This window comes from Fusarium coffeatum, assembly GCF_003316985.1.
Source record: "Fusarium coffeatum strain FIESC_28 chromosome Unknown BRIP53273_contig_11, whole genome shotgun sequence".
Classification (NCBI taxonomy): domain Eukaryota; kingdom Fungi; phylum Ascomycota; class Sordariomycetes; order Hypocreales; family Nectriaceae; genus Fusarium; species Fusarium coffeatum.
The window spans coordinates 140,925-166,402 of record NW_022157810.1 but is presented as its reverse complement, the minus strand read 5'-3'; the positions used below and the strand labels follow the sequence as shown (position 1 = coordinate 166,402).

The following is a 25,478-nucleotide window of genomic DNA, read 5'->3' as shown; positions in this document are numbered from 1 at the left end:
GGCGCCTCTTGTCAGCCACCGCACGCTCTGGACCCGGGACCGATCCGTTGGGCTGTCGCTGTCGCTGTTAGCTTCGATAGTTTTTGCATTAGCATGATAGGGTCTAAGAGTCAAGTCAACACAGGATAGGCAAGACAGGGCAGGTCAAGACGAGGCAAGACAAAAGAGAGGGTCTTTTTGGTCCAAGTCCCAGTTGTTTGGCTACGGCAAGATCCATAGGTTTCTTTAGTAACTTGCAAGTCTCAGCTGGTTTTACTGGGTCTCTGCAGTAAAGAAAATGTCCCGTGTGCATCTTCTGCAGCCACTAAAAAAGAAGCCGGGATGGAAGCCCAGGTCTCCAGTTGTCATTCTAGTGGAGCACTTAGCACTGGAGGCTTCGGCCAAGAGGTTGCACGAACCCGACTTGGCCCGCCCCCGCAAGCTTACCTTAGTTCTTTAGCTGTCGGTCCACTAAACTGCCTGTCGAGTCAGTCCCAGTCCTGGTCTCACGTCGAGGTAGTATTAAGCGATCGTGGGCTGCTCCTACTCCTCTGGAAGGTCTGGTCCTTGTTCCGCGACTCGCCAAAGCAAAAGTTGGTTCGTACCTGAAAACTGACACTACTGTACTGTACTGTACTTCTATGGTTGCAGTGACCTCTTGCCTCTTCTGACGACTCGAAGACCCATTCTTTTCTTCTGTCCCTCCTTCCTTCCTTCTCTCGTCTTCCGTCCAATCTGATACCCAACTTCAACTTGCGCCTCCCCATTTACAATCCTGCATCTCTTTTATTCTACCACTCATATTCTTCAATGATTTCGAATTATCGCCCTCAATAACAACGACTCACAACAATTTCTCTATCACATGAGAACTCTCCGATTTAGATCCATTGCAGCGCTCTGACATTGTCACCCGTCATAATACCGCACAGCGGCTGCTTGTGTCGCATCGCATCACATTCCCACTACCACGACAAACTCACCCAAGACTCGTCTTCTCCTTCGCGGAGGCACAATAATTTGAAACAATGCCTACTCTTAATGCTCACCGGACTTTCGAACCACCGCTAATGCCTTCTCTTGTCGATTTTGAGCGTCGCCGTTCAACCACATCTTCACTCTCCCACCATTCCGACTCACTGGGAGGACTCCAGTCACCACCACCCAGAAGCAGATCAAGCCGACCCAAGAGCGCCAAATTCTCATCATACCGACTACGCAGCAACTCTGGACTCACACTACACACTAATGAAGATGTTCTGCGACAGTATACCGATTATCATCCTGACGGTACACCACGTGCTGGACTCTACAGCAATGGCGTGGGGCAATGGTCTGGCGAGAGGTTGAGGAGTATCGACTCAGTTGCATCTTCGTCTAGAAGCCAAAGATCCAGTATCGCCTATACTGAGTCGGAGAGCTCTGGCGAGTTGCCTATTCCTGATCTTGTCGGTCGCGAAATGTTTGATATGGTCATGGCCGACCACGCTGCTAGTGGACAATTGTGGAAGTTTGCTGCCGATCGCGGCGTCGGCCAGAATGTCGACTATCTTATGAAGGTGAGATAGGAAGAAGCCATAATATTTTCTTCAATTCTAACCAAATAACAGATTCGCGACTATATCGCATCTCTGGAACAAGTTGTCATTCAACTATCGACAATCTCAACCTCCTACACATCCATCACAGCAACCTCACCACTTGGCCTTCCCTCACCAATGTCCAAGGCTCTCAACACCAACATCAAGCATCTCACAACATCTCTTATCCCAAGTTTGGAAAACATGTTTCTCGAGTCAAAGGCATACATCGAGCAGCGCATCGTTAGAGAAATATTTCCCGACTTTGTCAAGCAACAGTTATCACAATGCACCAGTCTGGCTTTGTCCCTGGATGCAGAAGGCGACTCGCCACTGAACCCCTATCCAGGATTGAAGGGTTCCTTCTGTCTAAGCGACCCTTCAAGATCCGGAAACCCGATCATGTTTGCCTCTGATGAATTCGAGGAATTGACAGGATATTCGCGAACCGAGGTCTTAGCACACAATTGCCGATTCCTTCAGGGGCCACAGACTGACAGGGATCGCATTGCTAACATGCGGTCAGCCATCTGGCGGAATGACGAATGTACAGAACTACTCCTGAACTTCCGAAAGGATGGAACGCCTTTCTGGAATCTTCTATTCCTGTGCCCGATGCTTGACAGCACTGGCAAGACAAAGTTCTTCATGGGTGCCCAGATCGATGTCTCGTCTTCTATTCGCGGCACCGACGATGTTCTCAAGATCTTGTCTTACGGCGCTCTCGAGGAGGAAAGGGCTACTGAGCGCTGCAGCTCCCGATGGGCTGGCGATACATTGCACGATGAGCCCGAACACGACGACACATATGAAGCCAAGAATGACCACCATTTCAAGGCGGCGAAGAAAGGAGGCTTCTTCAAGTCGTTTAAGAAAGCGCCTCCACCACCTCTCTCGCCACCCCTGAGCCCCCGTCGCAGTTCTGACAGACCCCGGTCATCAGCCGGACCCACGGCCTCCGACAAGACCTTGAGCACCCGAAGTGTTATCAGGAGATTCTCCAATCAGCCTGAAATGCTTATGTCAACTTATGCTCGGTACATGATTCTCGAGCATGTTCCATCTTATCCCAAATCTCTCGGCGCGATGCCACTGGATCAGGAGATGAAGTACCCGCCAAAGCTGTGCGTTTCCTTCTATTCTAAGGAAATGCTTGAGGCACTCGATCTTGGCCAGGCTGCTGAAGCCATTGTGGGCAAGGATATCTTTGATATCATGACTGAACAAGCTACACTGCCTTCAGTCACGAAAGCGTTCAAGTCAACAGTTCGAGACCTTGTCGTTCGCGACGGAAAGTCAGTCTCACTCGACCTCACTCTTGCAAACCACATTCCCCGCCGCGCCAACACAGCAAGGACAATAAGTAGCGACAGCGGCGACGCATCTCCCAAGAAGCCAGCCAAGTTAATGAGCCACTGGACACCCCTCAAAGATACCGAGGGTCAGGTCAAGTATGTGGTCATGATTGTTTCACCAGTCTAATAAACGAAATCTTGCGAAATAAAAACGATGATGATATATGGGCGTTTAATATGATGGATTGTCTTTTTGTATATTGTATTGGCGGCTTGTTTGATCTTTTATATATACCTGTATGTACTTAACGGCCTAGAGAATGAAGTCATGACTATAATTCACAATGTCATTTTTACGCTCAACAATGTTCCTTGTTTCAATCTCATCTCAACTGTGATGTCAAGCCTCGGAACAAGCAATGATCTATTTCTCGTGCACGGAAAAGTCCAAACAGCGACGTAATAACATTCCTGCCATCATCCAACGTACACAATGGGACAACACCCCCGAGATCTCTAGAACAATTCTACAACGGTCCACCAGGAACACAAAAAGGGGTCAATCACCGTTGTCTAAGAGATGAACACTATGCTAGACGCCCTGAGCAGGTGTTTCTACTAAGGAACGCCCGCCAGCCATTCTGACGCATTCATGGCGTTTGGGTTTTTAAGTGTAGGGCTAGACTTGTGACTGGCTGGTCGGGACCGAGAAATTGTCCGATGCTTACCGCGGTTTCGTATTGTTTGTTCGGTAGTACGGATATTGTTCATGCAGAGAGTTGTTTGGGCTTGTGGCTGGGATTGTGGTGAAGTGTTGGTGGGATTGTGATGAGACTTGCATGGATGGCGATATACAGACAGGAGATGATGACAAAAGATACAGGAGTGAACAAGCTCTGCAGAGTCAGGGATAAGAGCAACAGATAAACCGCCGTGGTACTTTTAATTAATTAACGTTGTAATATTCTACTATCGGTACAAACCCAACGCTCTTCCAAATCCAAATAACCATGCATCCAACTATCCATTTTCCAAGCACCGACTATGCACGTCCCGCCCCTCCATGGTCATATGTTCAGAGGTATGTGAAGATATAAGGTACAGTTTGTTTTCGCTATTAGACTTCTGCTTCGAAATGCAGTATGTGCGTAACCGAGGCCATATACCTCTATTCCACGAGAGTGACAGGCAAGGGAAATGGCATATCCCTCTGCAAGCCCTCTCTGACCTCCGCAATTCTTTCCAGATAGTAATTCTCATTCTTCTCCGATCTCAAGCGAGGAAACTCCAGCTGGATACCGGTCCACTTGTACGCCGCCTGGCGAGGACCAGACCATGGCTTGATAGCAACATCCGGTCCGTTATGCTCCTTCTCTGTGAGACATTTCGTAACATGACGACCGATAAGGAGCCACTGCACCAGCTTGGGAAATCGTTCTGCTTCTTTCAGTGCAGACCTGACAACAGGCTCGCCTCGTGTGCCCACGCCGAGGTATGATATCCTCGCACCGCTTCGAACAAGAAGCTTGACACACTCAAACGCCCCAACACTGCAGGCATACACCAGTGCCGACCCCTTCCGCCCATCGGACTCGATGTCAAATCCAGCTTCGATCAACGTCTCCAACTCCTCAGCATGGTCCTCACGAATAGCCAAAAAGCCCACGTTAAGATTGAAGAGCTCTGGCTCGTAGTTGATAACACGGGCACGGTATTCCTTCGGGATACGCTTGATTATAGCCTTCAAAGGGAAAACCCCGGGGGCTGGACTGTAGAGTCCGTAGTAACTCTTTGCCAAGAAGCCAGGCTGCTCTTGTGCAAGTCGATAAAAGTCAAAGTCTCCGTTCAGAGCATAAGCTCGATTCTTGACCCGGCTGATCATGGTTGTGAGAGTGATATTACCATATGAATCAGGGACAAGAGGGTCCAGACCATGTTGCAGCAATACGTGCATTGTATCAAGGTCAAAATATTCGGGGTCTTCAAAGTCATACACAGTAACACTTGTAAGATCAAAGCCGTGTTTGAAAAACACACGAGTTGAATCAAGCGTCCCATGCACGAATGACGCAGCCAACGGGGATAAACCATGCTCGTCAAGAAGATATGGGTTGGCGCCCCTTTCCAGAAGCAGGTCAACCAAAGGCACAAGACGCCACTGTGCAGCAAAATGTAAGACCGTGTTCGAATTATCATCTTGAGCATCGATATCTGTTCCGCAGTCGATGAGGAGCTTAGCCATCTTGCAAACCTGTTCGTAGTTGATCGTCGCAGGGTCCTTTTTGATGTAAAATTGAACCAGACTATGCAAAGGAGTGGCTCCAATTATAGTATCATCGAGCATTAGTTCAGTCTGAATGTTGAGGACAGAGCGTAAGACTCTGGTTTCAACATCACCGTGATCTTTGAAGTGGGACAATTCCACGAATCCAAGTTTCTCCATCAAAGCCCTGTTGTGTTGTTGTTAGCAATATCCTTCAAAGGCAGGTAGGCAATAGAAGAACTGGTCCCCCAAGACTTAGAGAGCCAAATAAAGTTGCCGAGATGCTGGTCCAAACTAGCATCAGACGGCCAAATTATTTCGTCTCTTAGGCTCTTGATGACCAATTCTCCCAACACCATGAGGAAAGTTTCAAGGGTGTTATTACCAGTATCGTCCAGCATTGTCCTGTAGATGCTTGATAAAAATTTGAAGAACGTTGGCCTGATGCTCCGCACTTCCATCCGGAACAAGTTGTTTGTTGTTGAACAGAGCGTGTAGGGGGGTCACTTTCAAGTGAAACCAAAGTCTCTCTTCTTCCAGATATGCGTCTAAGCACTTTTCAAAGAAAGTGTATGCTTTTTCAGGAGACGTAAACATGTCAAATGCCATGAGTGAATGCAAGTCCGCGGCAGCTTGGAGTAACGCGTTGTAGCCGTTAGGCCAGTGGTCAAGACAGCAGGTCACAAATCCTCTGAAGCCCAAGTCCAGAAGCTCTATCATTGATCGCATGAGGTACCTGGACGCTGTATAACTGAGGAGAGTGCAATCTCCACAAGGCATGATGGCAGACTCTAGATCTTGCTTTGAGGTGAGATCGAGAAATGGTCGGAATAGGCCACTCTCTTTAAGCTGGTAATGGTCAATCGCATGCGACACCATGTCTCCCAGAGCTTCTGGATCTGAATCTTGATCTGGATTGTTTTCCGCATCATCATCCGAGTCATCAGACGCTTCTCCCATCGAGGTGTCAAACGATGCTGATGATCCAGGACGGGTCTCTGGAATAGCAAGATGCTGGCCACCAGTAGCACCCGGTTGACGATCATTGATATACTCGGCCATCTCTCGGTTGCGTCCCAGCATAGACAAGAAGGCTGGAGTCCTGCCCGATGAGTCTTTGAGCAACAAGTTTGCACCGAACCTGGTCAAGACTTTGATGCAGTCCAAAGATCCAGCTTTGGCAGCCAAATGCGCTGGGGCTTTACCATGTACTGGACTAACAGTATTGACCTCTTTAGCCAACGGCGTAGCTTCCAAGAGCGCCATAAGAACATCGCGATGACCCCCGACTGCAGCAAACTGGAGTGCGTTGTAGACATCGTCATATTCGACAGCTCTGAAACGATAGAGCCAATCGAAATTAGGAGGCGCTCTCTCGATGATAGTCTCAAGCACAATCACATTGCCAATTTTGGCGGCCAACATAAAGCCATTGATGTGATCCGGTGGCGCCAAACTGGCATCTGCGCCGCGGCGGATAAGCAGACGTGCGACATCAGTTCTTGAACGACAAAGTGCTTTGACCAGCATTGATGGTCCCGGCGATTCATGACATGGTGATCTAAAAGACGGTTGACTACCCATTGATTAGCGTACGGCTTCGAAAGTTGATGAGGAGGCCTCAGGGTGTCAGAAGAATTGGCCCCTAAGGGCATAAGAGACGAAATAATTTGGTCACTTTATGCTAGCTAAGACTAGTAGTTAGGCTACTTTATTTTAGTAGTCTAAGCCTTAGAGGATATTTCTTCTGACATCCACATGGATGGCAAGCCCGGAACCCATGAGTCGGATTGAGAGGTCCGTTTGGGAGGTCAAACTTACCTGTTGACTTTAAGATTATTGACATCCATTCCACAATCAATGAGCTGATCGACTATATCCGTAGCGATCTTTTCGTCTTCTATACACAATATCTCTCGGAAAGTGTAATGTTGGTTCTCGATAATGTCTTGTGGTCTTGTATTGCTGAGCAGCGGTTTGATCATCGAGACATCTATAGGCTCATCAGCCAGGAAGTCTTCGAAAACTGATCTGCCACCAAAACTCTCCCACGGCTTGTGCACGTTGATACCACTCTGAACAAGTAGCTTGACAATCTCTGGTTTTCGAGCAGTCACAGTCCTTGCGAGAAGCACTGCAGCGTCTCTTGATTTAAAGAATTCGCCTGAGCCAAGTTTACTTGGTTCTTCAGGGTTCCCCTGACTCTCATCCCAAGATGCTTCTAGAACAGCGGCAATAAATGGTAATTTTGAAGGTGTCCAGGTGACGGCACCGTGTGCCTTCTTACAGATTCGTGCAATCGCCCACTCGCCAGTCTCCTTCTCATAGTCCAAGAGAGCGCCCTTTTGAAGTAAGCATGATATGGCCATACGCACAAACCCATGTAAGAAATACATGTTTGTAGGTTGATCAGCTGATGGGCTCTCGACCATTGGAAGCACGTCATCACAGAAGCGTGCCCAGAGACCTCGACCGTCATTGTCTCGGGAGCTGAGAACCTCAGGAGTAAGTAGCTGCATATAAGCATCGCGCGTCATGTTGGGGAAACAAGATGGATGGGCACTTGGTCTGGTGGTAAATCCCAACCGCTGTCGCGAGAGTTTGGTGTTCGTAATGACTGTCTCTGCTGGCGTCATACCATCGTGGAATGGCCGAGAGGGTTTACCCCTATCAAGAACCAACGAAACAAGTTTCGAAGAGGCCGCTATGTTCAACGCACGGAGGATTGCTTCGTTGTCCCTGCTGGTGCTTGGAGCGAGCTGGAATATCCTTTCAAGAAGTGCACAGTCGCCCCATTGCACAGCCCAACTTGCCAGCTGTTCGGGATCCTCTCCCTGCAAAGACCCTTGGCGCTTTTCCAGCAGAAACCTAGCTGCTAAAGGATGGACCATCCTTGAGCCTTTAGGGAGCACCGGCAAGGTTTCTACGTAGGCAAATGCTGCTCTCAACGGCGTATGTCCTTCGTCCTTGCACACTGTATCAAGGTTGCGTATCTTGTGCGGGTCATGTTCCCAGAGAAATTTGAGCATATCAACATCATTCGTAGCAGCGAGAAGATGCCAGATATTGCGACCACCATTGTCTGTATCATAAGTAGGAGCTGAATGTTTGTGGATCAGCCTCGCAAGGGGACCGACTTCCTCGACGACCATCAGAGGCGTACGACCGCTAGAATCTCTAGCTCGAATGTCGGCTCCGGCATTGATAAGTAGATCCATGATATCGAGCTGCGCGCTCTCCGTAGCCATGTGAAGAATCGTGCCGGCATCCCTGGTACTGTTGTATGGAAAATTGGGATCGAACCTGGGATCTTTGATCAACCGCTCCAACAACGTCACGTTGAAATCCAGTATAGCAGTCCGAATGGCTTCTTCAAAGCTGGCTTCACTTAGCGTGCGGATCTTCCCCTTGTCTGTTGTAGGAGCAAATTTGACGTTTGCGTGCTTCATCAACTTGGACACGAGATCTTGTATTTCCACGTACTCCGTACTGTCATTTTCGATGTCGAGTAATGTCAAGTCGTAGACGTAGGTAAGCAGGCGCGCAAATCTTGCGCGATGAAGCAGACCACGCCTTGTCACGATCTCGCGCTTCAAGAAGTGACGAAATGAAGAATCCAGAAAATCCCCTCCTTGAACGACTTGGTAGAAGACAGCCTCGTCCTTGCCCAGCAAGGCATTCCAAAATGCTAGGCCTGCCAGTGACGCCTCTTCGGTCCCGTTCTTCCAGGTGTAACGGTAGGTGCGATCTGCACCCGCGCTGAGAAGGTGAATAGCAGTTGAAACCCGATCAATATATGACCACGTCGACTTTGAATCGCCAGCAGCAAGCAGTGTGGTCCATGATTCGGGTTCTGCACGGGTAACAAGGACTTTACTGCCGACGAGAGCGCAGAATAACGGCGTTCCGATAAGGCTGGACTTATTGACATCGGCGCCCATCAAGAGAAGGTCTTGACATAGACTAGATAAGCCAAGGGCAGCAGCAATATGAAGTGAAGAGATAGACCCGTCGCATAGTGCATCTGTTAGTTCGAGTAGAAGCCTTGGAGAAAGGGCCAGAGGTCCCAAGGTGCGTGGATACGTCACCCGGGCATATTCCAGGACCCATTGCACAAAGTTGTATGACTTTTCTATCCGAAACAGTGTGCAAACTTGCGGCCTGAGGGTCTGCCAGTATTCTTGGGCATACTCTGGCCATCTTGCAGCTGCGACCCTATACTTTGGCTCAGTAATTCGACGCGACTGTAATAATACAGCTTCCCTGTTGTACTCTGCTGGTTCGCGATCATTTTCATATGAGTTCAAGATATCGAGCCAATTGGAGACATTTTCGGGAGTCGGCTTGTCATCGTCGTAATGCTGTTCGGGGGTCTCATCTCCGATATCATCCTTCTTCTGAACCATAAGCTGCGGGACCGCGTCCGTGGTAAGTATCGAGAACTGAACTGAAATATCCTCAAGGGTATCTGACGATCCAAGGACGAAAGCAAGCTTGGAGCGGACGTCTGAGAGGAGTGCCCTAGCCGCCTTGACACCATCTGATGTGGCATGAGCATGAAAAGACTTTAGAGCAGAGACAACTATCTCGCATCTATCAATCAACGGCCATTCTGGTTCATTTTCATTTCCGGAGTTGGAGCCTGAGGCACTTGGAGTGACGCCCAGTGCACTGTCACCAGAAGTGTCATCCGCTGTCAATTCTGTGATGAAAGACTCGAGACTGTAAAGTGCACCTCCGAGAAGCCTCAGTTCAACAACCAAGTTTTTTATATCAATTTTTGAAGCGATGACTAAATCAGTCTTTGTGGCGTTGAAATCCGTATCTGATGTCTTGGAAGTAGATGATGATGCCTTTAGGTGCGCGCTGATGGCCGCGCAAGCTTCAAAGGTGGAATCTTTCAACGAATGAATCGTCTTTAGAAGCGCTGAGGGCGACATTTTGCTGGTGGTGTTTCCGATCTAGACCTGCCGATCATGTTGTAATATAAACCAATGATACTTCTGTGAGAAGCAATAGTGGCGGATAAATCATCGATTAATTGTGAATATTTATTGATGAAGTGAAGATGTCATGTTGAATGTTGAATGGAGTTTAAGGAAGTCAAGCCCAAGGCTGTCGATGTCATATCAGCTTGAACCAATCAGTGCGCGTCTAGTGGAGCTTGGGCCCCTTTACCTCGCTAGCGCCTGATAGCCTCGCAGCTGATACGTAGTAGAAACATTGTCACTGTCCTACAAGATTTAGAGCATCGAAATAGAGGAAGCAGGTATAGTAATTTATTCCGTCTCTTCGGTTTCACTGTCCGATTTTTCTGGTGCCCTCACGGCCCCCGAGATCTATTGTAGAGTCTCTATAGCTCATCTCACCCGTACCCACCGACCTCGTCGCGGACATTCGGCAATAGCTGGGCGAATTGGGAAGACATTGATCATAGACTGATCTTCTGAGACAGATCCAGGCTGAATCGCAAATCTCTTGTGCTCGCACAACTTCATCTTGGGAGAAAAGTGCTTGTACAAGCTTCTCTGCAAGCACAACCATAGCGCACGTGACCTAGTACTGTCTGCACGCGCTGGTGTTGGGATGATATCAAGACTCTAGCTACAGAAAAGAAGCATAATTTTAGATCAACTTTATTTGCATGGTATCAACTCGGTTTAGAGCTTTTGCGAGACTACCTTGACTATTTCTCAGACTTTGGCGCAGAACTTGTTGATGGTGAGCAGCTATCATCTTATGGATTTGATGTGGCTTGAATACCAGTGACACCAGGACGCGGCAATGACAATCGCAAATTCCAACGGGCGCTAACCTCTATTATGGACTCGAACTCGAGTCCCATGCAAGAGCCTTTCATTCTCAATTGACACAAACGGTGTCACTGACGTGCTAGCAAGTAGATGTATCGAGGGACTTTCGACAGAAGCCCACAGTAAGATCTGTCTAACTCAATAAAGACCCAAGAACTTCTCAATACGAGTAACAACTCCGTAAGTGCGCGAGATAAATATCGTATAACTATAAGCACCTTATAAATCCTCCCAAAGGTCCCTAAGATCTATCGCCGGCTGACTCACACGGCACGATAACAATCCCAAAAACACCAACTTCCTCATTAGGAATCATACAAAACCCGTGGCAAAACTACAAAAGCCAAGCCAAAAGCCGTCATCTATTACTCTTGGGTAGTTCTAATTACCGATCGATCCAAGCGAGATACTGGTACTCGTCTAACCATGTCTTCCCTAACCGTCCGTCCCGCCACCCCAGCAGACAGCGACGCCATCGCAAACATCCACTATCAAGCTCTCAGCGCCTACAACGAATTCTACGCCGCCTTCTTCGAGCGTCATCCCCGAGATCTCATCCCGCTCGCCACGCGCAACGGGCTTAAGAACCCGGCGCAGCACTTCTCGGTCGCCGAAGAGGCGGGGGATGTTGTGGGGTTTATTCGGTACAAGGAGCCGAACTCGAACGCGAGCGGCGGCGGTAACGTCAATGCAAATGACAAGCCTCAGCCTCAGCCGCCGTCTGTTTGGACAATCAAAGAACACATGAAGGATTTTTGGCAATGGTTTGATAAACGCAGTGAGGAGATAGATGCGGCCAAGGATAAAGTTCTGGAGGGGAAAGATCACTTTGGTAAGTTGTGGCTGAAAGTCAATTGCTATTCTTTTCCATTGTTGGTTATCTCGTCTGACAGCGGCGCAGAGGTGATGCATATCATGGTGCACCCAGACCACCAACGAAAAGGTATTGGTGGCCTTCTTCTAAAGACTGTCCTCGATAAAGCCGACGCAGCGAATCTTCCAACCACCATCACTTCATCAATGGAAGGTTATGGTCTTTATAAAAAGTACGGCTTCGAGAGTTTGGGTACTTGGCCAATTGACAACGAAGAATGGGCGCACAAGATCGCAGAGCATGAGAAAAACATCGGATATACGAATGGAGTCATCGGCCTCGAGGATAAATGCAAAGGCATGCACGAGAGTGAAGATAGCATGATCCGGCAGCCCAAGATCCGAACATGAAAATGGCAATAATAAAAACGGTGTTGAGTCATTGGTTGTATCGTCTCAAAATATGGAGATCTACCCGTTCTCTAGTTCGTATTCGTTTTCTCTTTTCCAGAAGACACGGGAACTGGACACCACTTTAAAGTACGAAAAGGGGGGTAGGGATCTGTAAGTGCAACCCCCCGCTCCAATCACGATAAGATCAAGATGGGCAAATCCAGGCACAAACGGCTTAGCGAACACACCGTGGGACCCTTGTTGTGGAGACTGGTCACTGTAGACGTCGGCATCCAGGGCGGCGCAAATTAATTGGATTTTTTGCTTGGTCCCCGCGACAGAAAGCAGAGACACAGACACCGACTGTCGGCGCAAGGCGGCAAGATTCCTGCGGAGCTCATCTTAATACAAGAAAAAAAATCTCAAATGGCCTGATCTCTGATCTCTTCTTTCCCAGGGGTGACTTTCTTATCAATCTCTCTTTCTCTCTCTCTTCTTCCCTTTCTCTCTCTCCATCATCATTGTTCCACGGATTGTTTTGATCGCCAATCGCAACCATGGACGCTATACTAGAGATCCTCGACCCGTATGTCTTCGACCACGGATACGCATACTTGTTCCCCCAACAAACACAGCTGCAATACGGCGCCAACTCAACGGGCTTCGCGACATCCTCCAAGAACTTCGACGATGAATACTCTCTCAACTTTGGCTCATCGCTGCCTCGCGACGATATTTACCGCCAAAGCGCTTCAATTCTCATGATTGCTGGCTTCGGCGCCGCTTTTATTTACGTTATCTCCGCCGCCATCTCATATTACTTTGTTTTTGACCGCCGTCTTGAACACCACCCTCGATTCCTCAAGAACCAGATCAGACAGGAGGTCCAGTCTAGTTTCTTCGCCATTCCTATTATCGACCTTCTTACCCTGCCTTTCTTCCTTGGAGAGGTGCGCGGTCACAGTCTGCTGTACACGAATATCGACGAGTACGGCTGGTCGTGGTTGGCGATTTCTACTGTTCTTTACATGGTCTTTAATGATCTTGGTATCTACTGGATTCACCGTCTCGAGCACCACCCTAGCATTTACAAGTACATTCACAAGCCTCACCACAAGTGGATTAGTAAGTCAATATCTTGCACGTTGTCAATTGACCGAGCTAACCTGTCCTCAGTTCCTACTCCCTGGGCTGCCATTGCTTTCCACCCCGTCGATGGCTACGTCCAATCGCTCCCTTACCAGTAAGTCGCGCCTCAATTGAGCCATTGGAGCTGTTATTAACAAGAATAGTGTCTTCGTCTACATCTGCCCCATGCAGAAGCACCTCTACATGTTCCTCTTCGTCTGCGTTCAGGTCTGGACCATCCTCATCCACGACGGCGACATGATTACCGGCCACTGGCTCGAGAGGTTTATCAACAGCCCCGCCCACCACACTCTTCACCACATGTACTTCACCTGCAACTATGGTCAGTACTTCACATGGGCCGACAACTACTGGGACTCCCACCGAGCTCCCATGCCCGAGCTGGATCCCATCCACGAGTCCATTAGAGTCATGAAGGAGAAGGGACTTGCGGACAAGGATGGTAACCCCATCAAGAAGTCCAAGAATGAGTAAATACTCGGTACGAAACGACATGACAAGAATACATCAATAAGATGAACGAGCAGGTGTCGGACTACAACACTACGACCAATCAGGTGCCGGCACCATTACGACTGGAGTATCCCTGGCCTTACAGCTTCATCACTGTGTAGAGATTCCGGGGCTCTTACGAAAAGGGTTCAATCAACAAGATAGACATTTTAATAGCAGCGTTGCATACGGGGTTTTTGTTTCGACAGGAAATATATTGACTAGAGGATAATAGCATAAGTATAATACCAATCTGATAACCGTGCATATATCCCAAAACCTGTCCTCCGATGCTCACCAAACTACGCCTCAGCTACTACGCCAACTTTTATATCCACCAGCACCGCCCACATCAAGAACTTAGACTTCGACACGACCCTGGGTGATGGGGTGAGTGTCGATGCCCCAACCGAACCGTCTCTTCATTGCCTTCCAGATCTCGATAAGACCAACGTAGACAACAACACAGCCAGCGACGACACCCCACTCCCAAGTAAGACCCTTATGCTTGAAGACTTCGGTGTTGAGGTAAGGGATGTACACAATGGGGAAGATCATGACGAAGCCAGCAACAACAGACCAGAAGAGGAACTTGTTGTGGTAGATAGTTCGGAACACGGAGAAGGGGCCTGAGGCACGCTCGTCCATGTTGAACAGACTGCGATGGAAATGCTTGACCTCCCAGGCTGTGACCAGCAACAAGAAGGCCAGGGTGGAAAAGGTCGTGGCACGGGCTCGGTACACAAGGTCACATCCCTCAGTTCCGCTCTCGTTGCAGTGAGGGACCATGTTATAGTAACCTTGGCCAGAGGCAGCGTAGTTGACAATCATGAAAGCGGCCAAACAAAGGGAACCCGAGCAGAATCCATACACGAGCTGATCACGGACCAAGTCAAAGGTGAAAACACCCCGGCTCAAGCTGCGAGGAGGTCGGCGAAGGATATCAGGAGAAGCCTCTTCTAAACCGAGACCCAAAGCCAAGGGCGACGAGGTCACGAGGTTTGCCCAAAGAATCTCCAGAGGAGACAGAGGGAAGACAGCGTATCCGTTGGTATCCTTAAAAGCCAGACCGATAAGCAACAGGACAACCTGAGCCAAGTTGGAGGTGAGAAGATGGAGAAGGAACTACACCAGTTAGCAATCATGTCAAAAAGGAGGACGTTGTATAAGCATACCTTTTGGATATTGTCGGCAAGACGTCGACCTTCCTGGATACCGGTAACAATAGAGGCAAAGTTGTCATCAGTCAAAACCATGTCAGCAGCCTCTTTGGCGACATCGCTACCACGGTCTCCCATGGCAATACCGACATCAGCCTGCTTGAGGGCTGGGGAATCGTTGACACCGTCACCAGTCATAATACAGAAAGCCTTGCGGCGATGAAGAGCCTCAATCATGCGGACCTTGGTCAGCGGGCTACAACGAGCGAGAACGACAGGGAGTTCATCGAGAGCATCAATCTGGTCGTCGCTGAGAGCGCCAAAGTCGGCAGCCGCCATGACGGTATTGGACTTGAGACGAATGTCCTTATTGAGGATACCAACTTCATAAGCGATGGCGGTGGCGGTCTTGATGTGATCACCAGTAACCATGTGGACAGTAACACCGGCAGCGCGACATTGGGCCACGGCACCAGCAGTCTCAGGGCGGGGAGGGTCGTAGAGACCAGCAAGACCGACGAACTGGAGGTCGTTCTCGACCTTGGCACGATCATGGCAGTCCTGAACATCGCCGTTCATAGGCTTGGTTGCAATGCAAAGCACTCGCAGTCCTTGGCTAGCGAGTTCCTCAGCCTTAAGAAGAATCTCCTTCTTGAACTCTTCCGTCTCGGTGAGCTTAGTAAGGAGGATCTCAACGGCACCCTTGGTATAGACGTTTCGAGTCTGCTCAACCTCATTGCCGTAAACGACACTCATGAGCTTGCAGGACGAATCGAAAGGATGCTCAGCCACCAGGATATCACCTGAAGAGGTGCTGCGACCGAATCTCATGGCGAAAACCTTGAGAGCGATTTCGGTTGGCTCACCAATGGCCTTCCATTCAGTATCCTCAGATGTAATGATACTGCTAGAATCGGTCTCGGGCTCCTTCTTGCCATCACTGACTGTGGCATTGTTGCAGAGTGTGAGAACCTTAAGGAAGGTGTTGAGATAACTTCCAGCCAGATCGGCGGACCACTTGACAGTACCACTGTAAGGGTCATAGGGGTTAGCGGTACCTTCTACGGTACCTTCAAGATCGCCGCGGAGCCAGACCTTTCGGGTGATCATGCGTCCTTGAGTCAAAGTACCAGTCTTGTCGGAGCAGATGTTGGTGACACCACCAACGGCCTCAAGGGAAGGCATCTGTCGGACAATGACATTACCGCGAACCATCGCCTTGGTGGCAACAGCCATGGTGACAGTCAAGACGGCAAGGAGAGACTCGGGAATAACAGCCACACCGACGCAGATTCCGTAGAGAAGGACCTCATCGGTGATCTCCCAGAGACTGACGGAAAAGACGATAATGGCGAGTAGAATGGCGAAGGCGAAAAGCAACAGGGCAAACTTGCTGAGAGTGACCTGAAGAGGGGTGCCTTCGAGACCAAGGATTCTGCGACTGAACTGGTAGGATCTCCAAACGAGGCGACCAAAGCCGCTCCTCTGGGTATCATCGTTCTTGTTCTTGCGCAGGAGTTCGGCGATTTGACCGACCTCAGTCTCCATACCGGTTGCGATTACAATACCGGTAGCGCGTCCACGGGTGACGGAGCTTCCGGAGTAGGCCAGGTTGATACGATCTCCCATGGGCATATCAGGGTCGGTAAAGATGACATCAGGCTTCTTGCTGATGGCGATCGATTCACCGGTGAGAAGTGCCTCGTCGGTAGAGACGTTGATACCTTGAACCAGACGCAAATCGGCTGGAACAACATCGCCAGTGGCAAGGGAGACAATGTCACCCTTGACGAGAGTTTCGGCCTTGACGGTTTCACTCTGGCCATCTCGGATGACCTTACACTTGGGAGTGGACAGGGCGTAGAGTGACTGAATAGTCTGCTCAGCGCGGTAATCCTGGATCAATCTAGATGGATATTAGCATACTGTGAGAACTGACGGTGGCTAGATGAGATTCGGACTGTCAGCTTCAGGGTATGGCACAGGATTCGACCTCAGTGCTTGGGGCTTCAGGCCTTACGCATGGCAAAATCACAGGCTTCACCATATGGCAGCAGGAACAAGAGGGACAGAAAAGGTGTAGCAAAGTGCAACAACGAAGTGGGGAGTTGTAGCAACAGCAAGCGACGGCTCGAGCTGATTTAGCTGAGCTTTTTGACGCAGCAAAGACATACCCGACAACGATGTTGAGAACAATGACGGCGGCCACAACGGCACCCTCAATGTAATCCTTAATAGCAAAGGACAAAGCGGTCACGGCGATGAGGACGACAGTCAAGGCATTGGCAACCTGCTGGATGAAGATCTCGTAGAGCGAAATCCCCTTGGCGCCTTTGATGGAATTAGGGCCATCCCGAGCAAGTCGGGCGGCAGCCTCCTCGCTGCTCAAACCATCGTCAACGTCAGACTTGAGGTCTTGGGCGACGCGATGAGCAGAGAGCGTATGGGGAAGAATTGGCTTCTCTATAGCTAGGTCGGGGGGTTCCGCTATAGGAGGCTGGTCGTCCTGACCGGTAGCGACGGTCGACGAGTCCGACGTGGTAGTGGCGTGAACTGCACCATTCGCGGATTTAGATTCGGTTTCTCCCATCGAATGGGTGTTGGTATAAGCGAAAGCTGGGGGGGAGGGTTTAAGGATTGGCTGGTGTAAGAATCAGCCAGAACAAGGTAACTGGGTAAACTTGAAAGAAAGTTGAAGATGTAAGATAAAAAGAGGTCTGAGATAGAGATCGCGAGAAACACGATTTCTGGGTAAAGAAGAAAGGAAAAGTCATGGAAGGAAGTCGAGGGGTGGCACCTTTTATCTGTAAATGGGAAGGAGTGGTAGAAGGGACCCGGAGAGATATCGGAAAGAGCAACAGCACGATTCGAGAAGAGAGGCTCTGCCTTCCTTCGAAGATGGGAGTCCGCACCTATCCCAAACTTGAAGTCCACTAAGCTCGGGGGAGTTGGATGGATCCAATCAAGGCGATACATCGAGACAGGGAAGGGAAGGTGCAGTACGTACACTATCGTCAAAGTGAAGCTGGACGGGATACTGGTGGGGTTGCCCCGCATTCAATTAACACTGTGCCATTGAATGGTACTAAGAAGTACAATCAAGAGACATGATTATCATTATGGGAGTGTCAAGTTGTATCTCATTTAGATCAGTGAATCACAATTATTCATAGAATTAGAAGGTATTCTGCTTCCAATAATCAATTTAGCGATCGAGCATCCAACATTTTCTTTGTCGTCGTCTCAAACAAGCTTTAGCCAACCTCTCCAAGATGATCGTCAAGATTGAGTTTGGTGGAGCCAAAACAGCTTCACTGGTCCTGTTAAGCTGTGGACTTGAGCGAGACAACAACTCGACCCAAACCAACAAAGAACAACCATGTACCCCCATGTACCGCTCCTTGGCATGCAGTATCTCGTGGCAGCCAGGCGAATCAACGCTTACCATGCCAAGGTCACGAGGGGTTGCAAGGGCGCGTGTCGGTCGGATCATTATCTTTTTCCTTGGACTGTCCCTTGTTGCTATTCCGTGCGGACTAGGTAATCTTTGCTCGCGTCATCTGTCAGTAGCCGACGGAGATAATTGTTATCGCGGGAGGTGATCTGTCTTTGTGGCACTTGAATAGGAGTGTTTGTCTTTGACATATGCAGGGGAATACAAATGAAGACAACTAGATTGGACAAGAGCACATGATTGTGTACCAAAGCAGACAAACACAATCACTTTTACCTGGTTCTATCATTTCAAAGCAGTTACTGTGCCAGCTTTTCTGCTGCTACTGTCCATTAGCGTCTGTCGTCAGCAGGGACTGATGGACTGACGATAACTCACCATTAATCGCAATCAACACGACGTTAGCTAGCCGATGACCAATCATATAGCACGTTTTGACCTCGCCTTCTCTTAATGAGAGAATGCTTGTTTGAACTTGGCATGGCTTGGGCTTGGCATACAACGACATACGGTCCATAACACAATTGGTTATGCTTCGCCTCGGCCAAGACTGTTCCCTATCACCTGCTATGACAAGAATGGCCTGGTCCCTTGGCAGTGTGTAATGAATGTCACTGCAGTACTGATAATCTTTTTGCGGAAACTTGCATCGTACACTGTTTGTCTATATGCTTGTTTTGTACCTCGATGACCTATTTGAGTCTGCACATCCTTGCTTCTTATTTGTTGCTACGGGTCTTTTATCCATGGGCCCTGTTTTTGGAGGCTCTTGGCCCAGAATTTACGCTAACATTTAAGCTTAAGCATTGGGGTGGCCAGCAGAGCCAGGGATCTTCCTACAAAACCGCCGGGCTTGAAACGGTCCAACCATTGATTGACTTTACGGTTTCATACTGTGGAATCCTGGAACCAATGTCTTGTTTCTCTCTCAATTACCATCACTGACCTCATGGACTCTAATCAACCGTCATAGCACCGACCCGGATACCTTCAACCGACGGGGCACCGCACAGCCACGAAGGCAAACCGCAAAAGAACAAGGACTTAAAGGAGGCAATGGAGACAAAAGAATTAGTGCAGGCTTAGACTAGATCCTCATCCTGTTTTTCTATAACCACTGAATCAGTGTTAGTTTTTAATGTAACTCCTCTGCCACGTAATGAACTACAGTGGCTGGAGTGGAGACAGCTCTTTTCAGATCTACGGACAAGGAAAGCTTGTTCACTGTGTGAATGTCATTGCAACTTGGCAAGATTAGAAAGAGAAAAAAACCGGGGATCTCGGTGCTGTCTTTTGAACTCCGGACCGGTCCTGCACCGGGAGATGCAACCTTATCCGTAGCCGTAACGGAGTATGGACGGGATCTGTCATTTAAACAACTTTAGACAGCCAATGGCGGTTCAGGTTAATGACAACCCTGGCATCGTGAATCGATTTGAACGGGGTAAAGTCCGGGGAAGAAAATGGATCCGAACAGTCTCCAGAGTCTAGACTGTCTTGCTTCCCCGGATATGAACATCCAACGCTCCTCAACAAGCTCGACAGGCCTTCAATACGTCTCGCTCGCCGAGCCAACAACTCGTATCTCCGCTGTGGACTTCAAAATAACCCTGTATCTGCAGTATCGGCCGATTGTCATGGCGCGAGTATCTGCTTTCTCCAGTAGACTCCTCCGTATGGCGTCTCATTCATGTTCTTGGCTTCATACTGATGTCCCATTTACCGTTAATCGTGCGGGGTTCGGGGTATTAGCACATGTTTTGGTATCACAAATGGAGTAAGATATCTACAAGAAAAGCAACGAACTTCGGGACAATTAGGGATCACCCATGAGTCTTGTGTTGCAAAGAGACATGATGGCTTTTCGGGATAGGCGATGCCGATTACTAACTTTCGCGGGAGATGAGGACATGACATTGACTGGTACAGATACAGTGTCAGTGGTTGTCCTACCGATGAGAATCTCATATACGCAAGTGACACATCCAGTATGTGAGTGGTCCCTTCACAGAATCACTTGGATCTTGGCTTTTACCATGACACTCTGTATAATTGCCCAGAAAGATGGTTCTATGGACGAAGCGACATCGTCTGCCGCTCCACGATGTTGAGAATGTTCTCTCATTGCACTGGCCCCTGAAAAGGCTCAGTCTCATGCACTCTATGGACGAGACAAGGTCTCCTCGGCGAGAACACCGAGAGCACTGGCAGTAACATGATGATACAGGATACTTGACCTGCATTCAAGCACTTTGGCCTCCACTTCTTCCTGTGCCTATAGCACGATGACGGACACTACACTACATGTATGGAGTACACAGTTTACAGTACTATGAGGAACCAACATCACTCTGTTGCATATCATCTTTGAATCACAAAGCAGGGTGAGAGCAATGCAACAAAATCAGGTTATCTACCTGCAATACGTAAATCCACCACCACACATGGCTGCAACTGACTAGAGCAACTACCAAATAGAGTAACACTCCCAACTCTATAAAACCACCAACTTCTCGCCAAGCAACAAGCCCTTATCCGAGGAGATTGATGAACGGCTCCGGCCACTTCCCCCACACAAGCGGCTGATCACCCAACCGTCCACTAACCGGGGCGAGCAACTTGATCTTACGTCTCTCCTCATCCACATCCGAAACATACAGAAAGCCCATCACACTCGCAGCTCGGACAACATCAGGCGCATCCTTAGGCGCAGCGTGCATGACAGCGAGCGTCCAGTGCTGCATTGGCGTAGAGGGATCTTCCTTGGCAATACTTTGAGGGTTTTCTAGAAAAGTCAGTAAGTTTGCTCTGTAGGAGGTGGACGGGGTTGTTACCGTCGGGAGTGTGGTAGACTGTAACGTTGTCAAAGTCGACTTGTTGGATCAGGGGGCTGAGGGTTCGCTTGGTATCACCGAAGAAGTATTCCTTGATGGCAGCTTCTCTAACGTGCTGGAGGAATGCTTCGTCGCGGACGACTACACCGTCGGACTTGTCAATGGGGACGACGCTAATGGGTTCGCCGAGACTTGTTCGCTCGGTGCTGAATTTTCTGGATAGCTCGGCGGTGATGCCTGGGGAGCCAACCACGATGATGACATTGACTGTTGCTGTTAGCCTCTGCCCATTCACGATGTTCATAATTGATGTCAGAAGGATTGGGCTTAGGCTACTGAGATAAAGTAGCCTAAGCTTGCATAAGACGACCAAATTACTTCGTCTCTTATGCTCCGGCGGGCAACTATTCTGACATCCTGACGGTCACGTACCTGAAAATTCGTCGACGATGTGTGCTACGAGCTCGTATCCGTCCTTGCTCTGCTCAGGAAGACCCATGCCATCAATGATAACACCCGAGCTCTTGACGTCGGGGTCCTCGCTCAAGCGGGCACTCACGCTTCCAGCAAGCTTACTCGTAAGTTCGCGATAGAAATCCGGATCTTCGTCAGGTGAAGCCTTGCCGTAGTAGAACACCAGAGGTAGCTTCACGGGCACACTGCTCGGCCCGCTGGTATGCGTACTTCCCCAGCCATCCACAGCTTCAGGATCCATGATAGTCGCGAGAACACTGGCACTCAACGTACCAGGCAAACTGAGCAGTCCTTCCCTCGGATTCGTGTTGACCACTAAAGGTTGGTATCCCATTCTCGTCGCATAACTCGCCAACGTCCGCGCGACCGTCGTTTTTCCCACATCCGCAGGTCCAACGATAAGCACTCTCGGACCCTCCTTGCCCTCTCGCTCCGCCTTCTGTCGCATATCATTAAGCTGTCCATGGAGGTTCATGTGCGCATTGGCAGGGTTATCCGTCGGGTTCGCATATTCGGCCACAGACTCGACGTCGCAGTGTCCATCGACTTCGAACTCGCAACCGTGCCAGGTGAGGATCTTCGACTTGACGCCCGCGAAGGTGTAGGCGTTCTTAGGACCTAGTTCGACGCCATCTTTTTCAGCTGTGCCGGAGAGGAGCTTGACGACTACGGGGGAGGCGAGGGAGGTTTGGAAGCGCCATTCGCATGCGGGTCGGAGGGTGACGACGCGGGTGGTTGAAGTTGTGGTGGGCTTTGTTCAGAATGTCAGTAAGTTCGGTTTGACGATGGATTGACGGGTTGGATATTTACCTGTGTGGGAATCTGGCCCAAGCCTGGAATTGACATGGTCGCTACATCGACTTTTTGTATGAAAGAGAAGGACGTCGCGATTGTAGGTGAGAGGTACGGTACGTGGGGCCGGTGGAAGCTTTCCAGAAGCTCGGAGCAGGGGTCGAGGTTGCTGGCTCTGACATAAATACCAAGCAGTTTCAATCCACAAAAGGAGAGGTAATTTTGTCAGCCATCTGTGATTAAATCAAGGTCATCTAAGCTACCCTAAGCCTTTTCATCGACTCCCCTATCTGGCATGTTTTAGTTCCTTTTTATGATCACTTTTCTTCTTCTTCGTCCTTCTTCGCTACGTTATCATCCCTCCCATTCTGAGCATCATCCACCGATGGAGCAGGTCGTTCATTCTCTCTCGGCTCCTTGTAGTGTCGCATCATCTCTTGAGGGAGATAGACGTAGAACGACGGGACGATATTCTCAATACCCTTGACAAATCGCAACCCCGCATCCAGTTCACAAATGCTTGCCTCAATTCTCATTCCTGGCACCATGTTCACCAGAAGCGCATCATCAAAGAAAAGCGTCATGGTCGGCTCCTCAATCGGCCATGTAGTGGGAGGTCTCTCCCAATCATCCTCGATGACGCCCTGTTTGAAGATGGCCTTGCCAACAGGGGTGTGGTGAGCTGCCTTGTCGCCGATAACCAGAGACTTGACTCGCTTGACGACGTCGTCGCTGGGACGAACCTTCTCAACTAGCTCAAGTGTACATTCGAACTCTCGAGTGATGGTAGGCTTCTTAGTAGTCAACTTTTCGAACAAGTCAGGTTCATCCATGAGAGCGAAGGCCGTGAAGAAGACAGAAGTAGGATCGAATTCCTCAGGTCGCTTGAAGTCCAAGAACGACCACGACTCTTCGGTGATGGCTTCGGGACAGAAAAGCTCAGCGGCAGCAAGGTTGAAGTGACCGGGGAGTCCAGCACAGAGCTCTCGAATCATGGGCCACCCCTTAGCAGCAGTCTTGCAAACTTCTATCGCAGCATTGACATTATCCTCATACTCGGGACAAACGTTGTGCATGAGGACGTAACGGAGAAAGTTCTCGACAGTGCTGATGCCCTCCATCATTCCCACATACTCGAAAGAAGTAAGCTGAACGAGAGTGACTGAGAAGAAACCAGCAGCGACGCCAGGAAAGTCGACTGACCAAGCCTCCTTGTCTCCGTTGTAGTACCGCTGCCCAGCGGCAGAACTAGCCCAGATGATGTCTTTCGCGGTCGCGTCCCGACGTTCAGCGGGGGTGAGTTCCTTGAGTTCCTTCTGGCTAAGACCACCGAAGGTGTTGGGTTGGCAGTCGACGCCTCCGAGGAAAAGGTATTCCTCAAAGTATAGGGTTCGAGTGCCTTGAAGACGGCGTCTGGAGCGGAAACGCTGGATGCATGCTTGCATGCGCCTAAAGATGTCAGTAGTGAATCTTTGTCCGGGCACGGTTCATCTTACTCTGCAAATGGAACATCGCTGGAGAAATTAGCTATTGTCTCATCGGCTCTGGGAATATCACAACTTACGGAGCATAGATGTCATCCTTTTCCTCCTTAGCCTCATTAGGGGTCATGGGCGGATCAGCGTAGAACTCTAGGCCTTCGTCAGTACACATTCATTATACAAATAGAAGCCGAGCGCATGCCTTCAAAACCCGTTCCTCGATTCTTGGGAAGCGCTCCAGGGCCACGGTTGGCGAGTGCTTTGCTTCTGCTCTTCGCTTTGCCTTGCTTTGCGACGCCTTGAAGCGAGGCAGGTAGCGTAGGTGGCGGAAGGTATTGTTCTTCCTTTTCGTCCTTCATGTTCTCCTTATCATCGGAGTGAGGAGTGACATCGTTAGTCGGATCGGCCATCTTGACAAGCACGTGGTGTAGCGATGATTGATGGTGTGAAGGAAAGAAATCGCGATGAAGGTTGCTGGAGTGGAAAGAGCGAGACTCGGTGATTCACTGGCACGAAGAATTCTTGGAGCGGAAGATCAGCATTTTATCAAGAGATTTATGCAGTGAGTGGACGGGGAAATAAACAGAAGTTCGTTTTCTTATTTTGCGACGAGCTCTTGCTTCGAAATTTGGAACGGCAACTGGCAGCTGCTGGCAGCCAGTGTTTGTTTCAAGCACGGCCAGACATCAACGGCAAGCTACTCCTAAGCTGCATGTTCGCGACAATCTGTGGTATTTCTCTAGTGATTGTATTCGAAAACAATCTATTGTCCATGTGGTCGAGGTCCAGCATAATGCAATCCAACTCAAGATAAAACATACTTTGCAGTGCACCCTCACCTAGGCTTGCCAACTACCTTAGTACCCATCACATACTGGGCTTAGCTATTGATACAATACCCAGAACACCTTCTACTATCAAGCATTGGATTTTGGACTTGAGAATGGTGTAGGAATTATATTGGCTCGCTCACAGTCCTGCGCATTGCCTACCTACGTCCCACGGCTCCCAAAAAGCCACACTCGTTGGCCACAAACAAATCTGCACTTAAGATATCTGTACAGGTAGCGAAATGGCTTCAAGGCAAAGGTCTATTCTATCTACGAGGAAACGCGAAATACGGGGAAATGATATCTTGCACATACTCAGCCTACTAGCTGGGCTCCAACCAAGGCGGATTCTCGTGATAGCCTCTTCTCGTTAGTGCAAGCACCAATAAACCACGCCGGCGAATACGGGCCGGCCCATCCCGACCAAGAAGGGTGCAAATTATTATCGGAAGCTAGCTGAATTTCCATTTCTGTAAGAGAAGGATTTTCACGAAACGGCACAGCAATCTCGATCTGATTCGTGGGTGGTTGGAGGTCAGTTGATGGAGGTAGAGGTCACGAGGAGATTTGGCGTCGCTCGCCTAAGCTGAGTGGTAAAATCGATACGGAGGGTGTGATAAAGTGAGTGAGACTTTGGGCTTTGAGGTCGTACAAGTTTGTGAACATATTCATGTTG

The 25,478-nt window shown here is 49.4% G+C and overlaps 7 protein-coding genes across 7 annotated transcripts; 3 read left to right on the top strand and 4 right to left on the bottom strand.

The window, feature by feature from the left end:
- Positions 1–1,007: 1,007 nt before the first annotated feature.
- Positions 1,008–3,041, top strand: FIESC28_00520 (uncharacterized protein; the record flags this gene model as incomplete). The annotated part of the gene is made up of 2 exons (XM_031154671.1): positions 1,008–1,538; positions 1,590–3,041. 2 exons carry the CDS (start codon positions 1,008–1,010, stop codon positions 3,039–3,041), a joined length of 1,983 nt encoding a protein of 660 aa, XP_031021328.1.
- A 981-nt stretch (positions 3,042–4,022) lies between these two features.
- FIESC28_00519 (uncharacterized protein) lies at positions 4,023–10,057 on the bottom strand (the record flags this gene model as incomplete). Its single annotated transcript, XM_031154670.1, has 3 exons — positions 4,023–5,304; positions 5,503–6,618; positions 6,939–10,057. The coding sequence occupies 3 exons, from the start codon at positions 10,055–10,057 to the stop codon at positions 4,023–4,025; spliced, it is 5,517 nt and encodes a 1,838-aa protein (XP_031021327.1).
- Positions 10,058–11,356: 1,299 nt separating this feature from the next.
- FIESC28_00518 (uncharacterized protein) lies at positions 11,357–12,154 on the top strand (the record flags this gene model as incomplete). The annotated part of the gene is made up of 2 exons (XM_031154669.1): positions 11,357–11,762; positions 11,832–12,154. The coding sequence occupies 2 exons, from the start codon at positions 11,357–11,359 to the stop codon at positions 12,152–12,154; spliced, it is 729 nt and encodes a 242-aa protein (XP_031021326.1).
- Positions 12,155–12,693: 539 nt separating this feature from the next.
- On the top strand, positions 12,694–13,759 carry FIESC28_00517 (uncharacterized protein; the record flags this gene model as incomplete). Its single annotated transcript, XM_031154668.1, has 3 exons — positions 12,694–13,261; positions 13,313–13,379; positions 13,429–13,759. The coding sequence occupies 3 exons, from the start codon at positions 12,694–12,696 to the stop codon at positions 13,757–13,759; spliced, it is 966 nt and encodes a 321-aa protein (XP_031021325.1).
- Positions 13,760–14,137: 378 nt separating this feature from the next.
- On the bottom strand, positions 14,138–17,527 carry FIESC28_00516 (uncharacterized protein; the record flags this gene model as incomplete). Its single annotated transcript, XM_031154667.1, has 3 exons — positions 14,138–14,902; positions 14,953–16,843; positions 17,112–17,527. The coding sequence occupies 3 exons, from the start codon at positions 17,525–17,527 to the stop codon at positions 14,138–14,140; spliced, it is 3,072 nt and encodes a 1,023-aa protein (XP_031021324.1).
- A 3,395-nt stretch (positions 17,528–20,922) lies between these two features.
- FIESC28_00515 (uncharacterized protein) lies at positions 20,923–22,545 on the bottom strand (the record flags this gene model as incomplete). The annotated part of the gene is made up of 4 exons (XM_031154666.1): positions 20,923–21,176; positions 21,226–21,492; positions 21,658–22,450; positions 22,510–22,545. 4 exons carry the CDS (start codon positions 22,543–22,545, stop codon positions 20,923–20,925), a joined length of 1,350 nt encoding a protein of 449 aa, XP_031021323.1.
- A 263-nt stretch (positions 22,546–22,808) lies between these two features.
- FIESC28_00514 (uncharacterized protein) lies at positions 22,809–24,382 on the bottom strand (the record flags this gene model as incomplete). Its single annotated transcript, XM_031154665.1, has 4 exons — positions 22,809–23,940; positions 23,988–24,005; positions 24,056–24,122; positions 24,184–24,382. 4 exons carry the CDS (start codon positions 24,380–24,382, stop codon positions 22,809–22,811), a joined length of 1,416 nt encoding a protein of 471 aa, XP_031021322.1.
- Positions 24,383–25,478: the final 1,096 nt, after the last annotated feature.